This window comes from Miscanthus floridulus, chromosome 16 (genome assembly GCF_019320115.1).
Source record: "Miscanthus floridulus cultivar M001 chromosome 16, ASM1932011v1, whole genome shotgun sequence".
Taxonomy (NCBI): Eukaryota; Viridiplantae; Streptophyta; class Magnoliopsida; order Poales; family Poaceae; genus Miscanthus; species Miscanthus floridulus.
Genome location: NC_089595.1, coordinates 16,210,524 through 16,220,863, shown reverse-complemented (window position 1 = coordinate 16,220,863; position 10,340 = coordinate 16,210,524). Strand labels below are relative to the sequence as shown.

The window sequence follows — 10,340 nt, the reverse complement described above, 5'->3', positions numbered from 1 at the left end:
TTTAAGGGTCATTTTTTAGCTGTAAAATTGAGTACGCAGCCCGTGATTTTTTTATGCTAAATATATAGATTGAATGTTTGATTTCAATTTTTAGATTTTCAGTATGTTGAAAAGAACTTTGATCAACTACTTTTCAAGTTCAAGTGACAGTGGCAGTGGCTCAACTCCACATGCTAATGAGAGCACAAGTCAACCAAAGAAACTGAGGGAAGAGTTTAGTCATTCAAACCTAATTGCTGACCCTGGACAGCGCAAACCAATTGATTCTTATGAACCAGCAATTAGAGACCAATTAAAGAGAGCATATGCTTTGAGTGGTCCAACCCAACCTCATGAATTTCGATTTCCTTCTAAATGTATGGTTGGTCAATGGAGATCATTTCAAAAGACTTGGTTTGATGAATTTGATTGGCTAGAGTATAGTGAGTCCAAGGATGCTGCTTATTGCTTATATTGCTATCTTTTCTTTAATTCGGGAAAGCCTGAAAAATTTGGGAGTTCTGTCTTTGCACATCAAGGTTATCAGAATTGGAAGAACGATAAGGATACTTTTCATAAGCACAGCGCTTCCAAGACTCATAAAGAGGCTAGACTGAAGTGTGACGATTTTATGAACCAAAGGACAAGTGTGGGTCGAAGAATAGTTGAGGTAAGCACGGAGGAAGAAAAAATATATGAGATTCGTCTGACGTCATCTTTAGATGCTGCAAGATTTCTCATATATCAAGGGCAACCTTTTCGTGGAGATGATGAGAGTTCTACTTCCCTCAACAAGGGTATGTTTAGAGAGATGGTTGATTGGTATAAAGATAAGGTATATATAGTCAATGATGCATATGAAAAAGGTTCTAAAAATTGCCAGATGATATCTCCTGATATACAAAAGGATCTTGCAAAAGCTTGTGCAGAGGAAGTCATAGCTGTCAGTATGGATGAGATTCAAGGTAGAAAATTCTAAGTGCTTATTGATGAGTCCCGAGATGTATCAATAAAAGAGCAAATGGTAGTGATTCTAAGGTTAGTACTCCACAATTGTAATTTTGTGCATAGATTTTATTACAATCATTTCTACAATTATACTAACACATAAACAAATGTACTGTGTAGGTTTGTGAATGATAAAGGACAAGTGGTGGAGAGATTTCTTGGACTTCAGCATGTTTAGAGTTGTACAACTATTGCATTGAAAGAAGCTTTGGTCGGTATGCTTTCAAGTCACAATTTGTCTACCTCTATGCTTCGTGGGCAAGGGTATGATGGAGCTTCTAATATGAGAGGTGAATTTAATGGGGTGCAGAAATTAATTCGTGATGAAAATCTTTATGCTTTCTATGTGCATTGTTTTGCCCATCAATTGCAACTAGTGGTTGTTGCTGTTTTGACTTCTAGTGCAGACATTGCAGATTTCTTTAACTATGTTCCTTTAATAGTCACCAATGTGGGTGCATCTTGTATGAGAAAAGATGCCTTGCTTGCAAAGCATCATGATGTGTTGCTAGAAAAGATTGAGAAGGGTGAGATTGTGACTGGAAGAGGTTTAAATCAAGAAAGTAGCCTAGCTAGGCCAAAAGATACTAGATGGGGTTCACATCTTAAAACTTTGCTTTGCATTTTGGTGATGTGGGAGGCTATCATAGATGTGCTTGAGATAGTGAAGAAAGATTCTATTAAACCAAGAAATAACGGTGGAGCTTTAGGTTTAATTGAAAAAATGGAGAGCTTTGATTTTGTGTTCATCCTGCATTTGATGATACAATTGTTGAGCATGACAGATATTTTGTCACAAGCTTTGCAAAAGAAGGATCAAGACATAGTTGAAGCAATGCATTTGATCACAGATGTGAAAGATAGCTTGCAAGATATGAGAAAAAATGAATGGAAGCCATTACTCAAAAAAGTGATAACATTCTGTAAGAAGAATGAGATTGAAGTGCCAGATATGGATAAGGAAATAAATGTTAGAGGGACATCTAGAAGAAAAAAGCAAAAGGTAACAAACATGCATTACTATCATGTTGAGTTTTTTCTGGTCGCCATTGATGCCATCTTGACTGAGATGAATCACCGGTTTAGTGAAATTAGTTCAGAGTTATTAGTATGTATGGCTGCTTTTAACCCAAGAAACTCCTTCTCTAATTTTGACGTGGACAAACTTGTGAGGCTTGCTGAAATTTATGCCGATGATTTTAATATTGGTGAACTTGCTGTTTTGCCAAATCATCTTAGACAGTTTGTCAACCGTTCTAGAAGAACTCCAGACTTTCTTGGATGCACTGAGCTTGGAACAGTTGCTGAAATTATGGTCAAGACTAATATACACACATCTTATAAATTGGTTTATCGTCTTATTGAGCTAATTTTGATACTACCGGTGGCAACAGCTTCAGTTGAGAGGATATTTTCAGCCTTGAACATTATAAAGACAGATTTGCGTAATAAAATAGGTGATGAATGGTTCAATGACTTGATGATATGCTATACTGAGAAGGAGATATTTAGAAAGATTGATAATGAAAAGATCAAAAAGCGGTTTTAAAAGATGAAAAAGCGTCGTATGTTATTGCCTAAAAAGTAGTGGTACGCTCTATTCTCTTCTAAATTCATAATTCGGAGGTCCATATATGTTTGACTAATCAATTATGTCTATTTGTGTAGGTCGCTACTTCGGAGGAATAATGTGGGGGGCAACGCCACCCGCTATTTATTAGTTTCGCAATTGGGCGGGCCTTTCGGTATGAATGAACTGCATCCTTTTTTTTATGTATTTTGTCAATTTCGTCGTTAGTCGACGTTTTCAATATAAGATTGATTCAAGCTATTATATATTTGTCTATTGTGAGAGGTCGTAGTAGAGTTAAGTCTTCATAGATTTTTGCTCACCCCATCCTAAATTTTTTCGAAGCTTCGTCGCTGGTCACAGGAGTCAGGAGCATCACATCGTAGGTACTCGATCTCACACACAAACACACGCGGAGCTGCGGCCAGTTTGTGGGAGTAGTGGAGTAGTGTGTGACGAGTGACTGAAGCTGACTTTACAAGACTAGTCGGCGACGTACGTACGGATACTGTATATATTGCTGCGGCTTCTCCGTTCATCAGTTTTGTTTACTTCGCGCGTCAGGCCAGGGCCACCAGCAGCAGCAGCCGGAGCAGCGACAGCACGCGTCACACTTCGATGGATGGATCCTGATGGACTCATGGACATGGACATATGCGTAGCTAGCCCAGCAGTCCTAGTATGCATATATAGCCTTGCCTTGAGCCCAAGACTAGTGCCTTGAGCCCAAGACTCCAAGAGCATACTGAACTTCTCAAACGCATGCAAATCTTGTTGTTAAAAAGCATCAAGTTTTTACGATAAACTTTTTGAATTCTAAAACATCGAGTTTTCTAGAAAGGAGAGACAGAAGTGTCGGCGTTTCGGACCGGGGGTCCTTAACCAACGAGTGAATTTGTGCTGCGTGCCCCTAATCCCCGATGGTGATGCAAAGAGACATAAGGTTTATACTGGTTCAGGCAATCGACGCCCTACGTCCAGTCTGAGAGATCGATCTTGTATTCCTTGCACCGGAGTGCTCGTAGTAGGGGGTTACAAGTTAGGTGAGAGAGGGAGCTAGCCCCAGGTCTCGGCGGGGGTGGTGCGAGCTGCTTGAGGCGTTGTTCTCAAGCAGCGTAGAAGTGTGTGGTTCTATTGGTGAGTTCCTCTTTCTGCTCGTTGTTCTTCCGTCCCTAGAAATGGCCCCGGTCCCTCCCTTTTATACTCTAAGGGAGAACCAGGAACGTACATATGTTGCTACATAGCGTTCTATGAATGGGGATGGCGTGTTCGAGCCCTGCAGCCGGCCACTGTTGTGGTATGGTCGATGGAGTGGCTCCGTCCTTGTCGTGCAGAAGTGACGCGCCGATCATACTTGATCTTGTGCGTCGTGGGGCTCCAGTACAGTTTGAGGTAGGACATGGCGGGTGACGTGCCGGTCATCGTGCGATGACGTCGTAGGGAGCCGAGGCTCTGCAGATGCCGAGGCTGAGCCATCGTGGGGGGCTCGGCGGACATGGATCCTCAGGCTGCCGAGCCCCTGAAGCAAACTGCCGAGGCTTTGGAGGGAATTATTGGTCCTGGGTACTGATTCCGAGGCCACAGTATCCCGGACGTGGCTCCCCACGCCGCGTTGTTCTCGGAGCAGGAGTTGGCAGCACAGTGAGGCATAGGCGTCAACCATGTGCATAGCAGTGGGCACAGTGGCGGGTAACCCCTTCCCAGTCCTGCCTCCCGTCCCGTCGGCCATTCCGCTGTACTGTGCCGAGCATGCGGCCGATGTCAGTGGCAGCAGTTGGCTGAGTTAATGCGACGCGATGTTTTGTCAGAGGGACAGGTGAAGGAAGAGGCAGCGGAGTGTTGCCGAGCCCGCCTCGCGTGAGGCGGAGGGTCGGTGACCCGACCGAGGCCTGCGACGAGAGGGGTCGGCCGAGGCCTTCGGTGGGGGATCGCCCGAGGCCATCGGTGAGGGGGCCTCGAGCGATACGGAGAATTGGCCGAGGCCTTTTGTGAGAGGTCACCCGAGGCCAGCGATGAGGGGGCCTCGGGCGAGTCGGAGAGTCGGCCGAGGCCAGCGGTTGTTAGCTAGTTTCGATCTTTACGAAGTCTAAGCAGTCGTTTTTTGGTTCTTGCTTAGGGTACCCCTTCTCACGGTATCCAACAGTAGCCCCCGAGCCTTGGGGGGAGTGGAGGCACTCCCCCTGAGGTTCTGACGAGAATTGGCTCTTGATAGTTCCTGTCGGGATGGTGTTTCGTACTCAAGGTTTCGGTGGGTGCGCGCGAGCGCACCCGCCGGGTGTAGCCCCCGAGGCCCTGGAGGAGTGATTTCACTTCTTCAGGGGCTTTTTTCTCTTTCGAGTGAGGGGTTTTCATTGTGTTTGCCGAGCCCGTGGATGCAAGTTCGGATCGCTGGGCCTCGACGATGCTGCGGGAAGAGCCCCTTAGCCTCTGCCTGGAGCGAGAGGGCCGTCAGGGGTTCCCCCGGCTTTTTGTACGATCCTCGCGCTTCCTTTTCGCTTAGAAGGAGGGGTGGAAGATGCCATGCTACCCTCGGTGGGCGCGAGCGCTGGCATTTCCGGTGAGCTGTTATCGGGTAAGTCCGAGTGGAGGCCCGTACCCCGTTCGCTGGGGGTCGGCTAGCGGTCCGGAGACGCGCTCCAAGAGTACCGGAGGGTTTCTCTAGTGGGTGCCGAGGCCGTTCGCTGGGCCTCGGTGGCTCGGTGCCTCCCTACGGTGGGATCCCATTCGGAGACCTCCCTGCCGGTCTCGGACACGACACAAGGCGTCCCAAGCGTTTCGCTTGCTTGGGCCTCAGCCTCGTACAGGCTCGCTCGTAGTCGCCCCTGACTCTGTTGCCCTGGGGCGGCTGTCGAAACCCCTAAGGGCCCAGCCTTCGAACCCCTGAACCGTAACGGGCTTGGGTCGCTTGTCTTTATCTTGGGTGTGGGAAGAGCCCCCGAGCCTCTACACGGAGCGAGAGGGCGGTCAGGGGTCCTCCTGACTTTTTCGTCCGTCCCCCGCACGTCCTTTTCGCTCGGACGGAGGGTTGTTTGCCGAGCCCACTCGTGTGCGAGCCTGAGCCGCTGGGTCTCGGCAAAGTTACAGGAGGAGCCCCCGAGTCTCTCGCACGGAGTGAGAGAGCGGTCAGAGGTCCCCCTGGCTTTTGGTTCGCCCCTCGCGCATGAGGGTCTGTCTGCCGAGCCCCCTCGGGTGCGAGGCTAGGTCGCGGGGTCTCGGCGTCTTTGTAGAAGGAGCTCCCTAGCCTCTGCACGGAGCAAGAGGGCCATCAGGAGTTCTTCTGGCTTTTTGAACGACCCTCGTGCTTCCTTTTCGCTCGGAAGGAGGGTTTGTTTTGCCGAGCCCCCTCGTGTGCGAGCCTAAGTCGCTGGGCCTCGGCAATGTTTTGCAGGAAGAGTCCCTTAGCCTCTGCGTGGAGCAAGAGGGCCGTCAGGGGTTCTCCTGACTTTTTGTTCGACCCTCGCGCTTCCTTTTCGCTCGGAAGGAGGGGTGGAATCTGCCACGCTACCCTCGGTGGGCGCGAGCGATGGCATTTCCGGTGAGCTGTTATCGGGTAAGTCCGAGTGGAGGCCCGTACCCCGTTCGCTGGGGGTCGGCTAGCGGTCCAGAGACATGCTCCAAGAGTACCAGAGGGTTTCTCTAGTGGGTGCCGAGGCCATTCGCTGGGCCTCGGTGGCTCGGTGCCTCCCTACGGTGGGATCCCATTCGGAGACCTCCCTGCCGGTCTCGGACACGACACAGGGCGTCCCAAGCGTTTCGCTTGCTTGGGCCTTAGCCTCATACAGGCTCGCCCGTAGTCGCCCCTGACTCTGTTGCCCTGGGGTGACTGTCGAAACCCCTAAGGGCCCAGCCTTCGAACCCCTGGACCGTAACAGGCTTGGTGCCCAGTTCCTTTGCCTGAAAGGAATCGGGTGGGGGTTATTTCTCTCCCTACGGCTAACAACAGCAGGCGCGTCTTTTGAGGCAGCTTTTTCGGGGAGGTGAAACGGCACCTGCTGCTGCTGAGGTTGGACGCGATGTGGTGTCAACCGACGGGACGTAACCATAACCGGATCTAGATAACCGCAGCGGATTTTTGGGGGAAACTTCCCCGATTTCGTCGCCCACGATTTGCTCCCTTCCCTGCATAAATACGAAACGAGCCTCGCCCCTTCTCCCCTTACCTTGCCTGTGTCTGCCTTTGCTGCCTTCTAGCTGTTGCTAAAGAAAAATAGAGAGCACCGGGAAGAAGGGAGAGAGGGGGGAGGGAGAGGTAGAAGGCGAGCCTTACCGCCATAGTCGCGACCTCCACCGCGCGCATGGCCAACATCGTGGTCCTCCTGGCGGACCCATGGGATCGGTCTGATGTGACTGTGGGATTGCTGCAGTCGCTTGTCGACGACGGTCTCCTCCGCCCGATCACCGATCCCAGCAGGCCGGAGTGGATGGCTCCGGGAGGTGAACTAGAGCCGAGGCCTCGCGACGGCTATGTCATGAGCTTCGTGTCCTTCCACGAGCGTGGTTTCGGCCTTCTGGTGGATCAGTTCATGCGGGCGCTCCCGCATTACTATGGCGTGGAGCTCCACAACTTCAACCCCAACTCCATTGCACAGGCGGCCACCTTCGTCGCCGTCTGCGAGGGGTATCTGGGAATCCCTCCCCATTGGGAGCTGTGGCTTCACCTGTTTCGGGCGACACACACCACCAGGCCGACGGGTATGACGGGCACGAGGAAGGCGACGAGGACCGGCGGCTGCACTCTCCAAGTGCGTCAGGACTGGCTAAACCTCTACATCCCAGCCCATCTCACATCGTCCAATCATCGCTGGTTCTACCTCCGCAACGACGACGGCGGGCTTCCTCCTTATACTGGGAGGGTAGTGGAGGTCCAGCCAGAGCACTGGCGGTATGGCATCCCAAGCGAGGAGCAACACAGGCTGCGGCCACTGCTGAAGGCGCTGGAGAGGCTGCGCGATCATGGCCTTACGGCGGCAGTGGCAATGACGGCCTTCCATCGCCGGAGGGTGCTGCCGCTGATGGCGCGGCGGCGGCGTTTGTTCGAGATGACGCCGGACGAGCCGATTGACGGCATCCGGATGTCCGCCGTGCCCCTCTCCGATGAGGAGGTTCTGCGCTGGGTGAACGAGGCGGTCGAGGGGTGGCAGAAGATCGGCGGCTTGTCCCCATTCCCGATGCGCCCGATGCCGGGGTACCTTTCCCTGGTGAGTCGTGTGCGGCTGCAGCCTCCGAGGCCTCCTTGTTCCTCTCCTTGGCCTGAGCCCTTATTTGTATTCGTCGTTTTTTGCAGGGGATGAGGGACATACGAGCCTCCCCACCACCCGTCCCTGAAGACGCACAGCGGCGGGCAGCGAACCGAGCATACGCGGAGGCCTAGAAGAAGAAGAAGGACGCTAAGACGGCAAAGCGTAAGAAGAAGATCGTTGAGCGCGATGCTCTGGAAAAGCATCGCCGGAAGCAGAAGCTCGAGGGTCTCCCAGTGGAGGTGTCTCCGTCGACATCGGTGGAGAGTTCGAGCGGCGATGATGGTGGTGAGGGGGGGCGGGGTCCCCTTGACCACCTCCCTGACGTCAGGGGGATGGTTCTTGGGGCATCGGTGGGCGGTCCGGCGTCCCAAGGAGGAGGAGAAGACGGTGACTCAGGGCAGATGAGTGCCCGCCCCGTGGCTGAGGCCAATATGCCCGAGACAAGGGCATTGGGAAAGCACGCCGTCAGCCCGCTGGGCTCGACGGCAGAGGTGGAGCAGGCAGCTGCGGGGCCGGCTCCACCGAGGGTTGAGCGAGCGCCGGAGTCCGGCGAAGGTCGGCCGGCCTCGGCAGACACGGGGGCCACGCCACCGCCGCCGTTGCAGAGGAGGGACGCGGTGAAGAAGCGGTTGAGCATCCGCTCGGGGTGAGTATTTCGCTAGTGAAGTCTTTTAACATCTCCTGCTTTTGTTTTGGTCACGGGTCTGACCGTGTTTTGCCCTCAGCCGGAAGCGTCAGGCGGAAGTGCCTGCCTTTGCGCCGCGTAAGGCGCTCAAGGTGGGCACGGGTTCCATCGCCCCAGGGGTGGTGGAGGCACAGGAGTTGGTCGCCCAGGTAGCGGCTACCCAGGCGGCCGTGGGGTGAGAGGAGGAGGAGGAGCCTACACTCCGCGAGGCCGTAGCACCTGCAGCTATCGAGGCCACTATGGGTGCAGCTGAGACCACCGAGGGCGGGGTCGAGGTCGAGGCCCCCTTGGTTGTTGAGGCCACCGAGGGCGAGGTCGAGGTCAAGGTCGAGGCCTCCACGGTTGTCGAGGCCCTCTGGACCTCAGGGGCCGAGGTGGTGGAGATCGCGGCGCCCGGGAACTTCGGGGCCGAAGTGGTGGAGGCTGGAGTGAGCGCGGCGAGGGCGGTGGCCCTGGAGGTGGAGACGGAGGCGAGGCAAGCCTGAACCCTGCCGCCAATTCAGAGCGCGCTTCCGGTATAGGGGAGCGCCCGGGAGGCGGAGGTCCGCCCGATCCCAGCCGACAATGCTTCCCGGGGGAAGGGGATGGCCGATGCCGGGGCGGCCAGCGCCGTGGAACAGCCGGCTTCGGCTTCGGGTGAGGGAAGTGCGGCCCTCGTGCGAGTGCGGCCTGAGCCGTATGGGTGGGATCACTCGCGCGTCTGGTGGCGGAGCCGGGACGACCCCGAGGGGGAGCCCATCTTTGCACTTGAGGACATGGCCGAGGGGGGTCGCTGGGACACCCTCAAGCAGTACCGCAGCCTGGCGGAATGGTCGCTACGAACAGCGCTGTCCGTCGTGGCCAATGACCTGCCCGGGGTCTCACGGGTACGTATCCCCCTTTTCTCGTGTGACGTCGTCTTTCTTCGGGTTTATTCGTAGTGCTCAACTTGTGGTCCACCTATCCAGGAGCTCGAGGCCCGGTCCTTCGGGAAGTCGCTGTTCCTTCGGTGGGAGAGGGGCGTCTGGGACGAGCTCTATCGGCAGAGGGAGCTGCTCGCCCATGCCAATGAGCTTCTGTCGGCGTGGAGCACAGAGGCAGAGGATCTCTGTCTTCGCTGTGACAACCGGGAGGCTGAGGCGGCCACGGCTCAGGGGCAAGTCGCCCCTTTGGTGGCACGGGTCAAGGATCTAGAGGAGGAACTGACCCGTGTGGCCGACGAGCGAGACGCCTCCAACTCCCGGGCGGAAGAAGTGAGGGCCACCGCCGTAGCCACCGCCGGGCAGCTGGGTGCGGAGCAGCGGGCGCACGAGCTGATGAAAGGTGCCTTGGCAGAGGCTACCAAGGCGGCCAAGGCTTCCCAAGGCGAGGCCCTAAAATGGAGGGAAAAGGCCGAGGGTGAGTCCTGTTCCCTTTGTTTCATTCGTCTTTTCATGCGTTTGACACCTGACTTCTTGTCGCGACACAGAACTGGAGAAGGAGGCTTCCAGGGCAGCCGAGGCCTCTCGTGTCGAGGTCCAGCGCTGGAAGGAGAAGGCCAACGGTGAGTCCCGCAGGCCTCGCGCCCCTGTTTGGCTTGTTTTCTTTGACGCTTAATCCCATTCTACTTGTTTTGGTGCAGGGTTGGACGATGAGGTCTCGTGGTTGACCGAGGCCTCCGTCGCGCTGCAAACAGTGCTCGATCGCGAGATCGAGGAACACGAGGTGCTATAGAGCGCCGCTTGCGCCGTCTACGAGGCCCTAGAGATGGAGGGGGTTCAATCGGGCAGCTCCCTTAGGAGCCGCCTGACTGCATTGATTGGCCAAGCGCGTCAGCGACTGCGAGAGGCGCTACACACGGGCGTCAAACGCGCCCTGGCCGTCATCTCTTCGCACTATG

The 10,340-nt window shown here is 54.5% G+C and overlaps 1 protein-coding gene across 1 annotated transcript; it reads left to right on the top strand.

Moving 5' to 3' along the window:
* Nucleotides 1–1,234: 1,234 nt before the first annotated feature.
* On the top strand, nucleotides 1,235–2,536 carry LOC136510332 (uncharacterized). The gene has a single exon (XM_066504821.1). The coding sequence runs from the start codon at nucleotides 1,235–1,237 to the stop codon at nucleotides 2,534–2,536; it is 1,302 nt and encodes a 433-aa protein (XP_066360918.1).
* The last annotated feature ends 7,804 nt before the right edge of the window (nucleotides 2,537–10,340 follow it).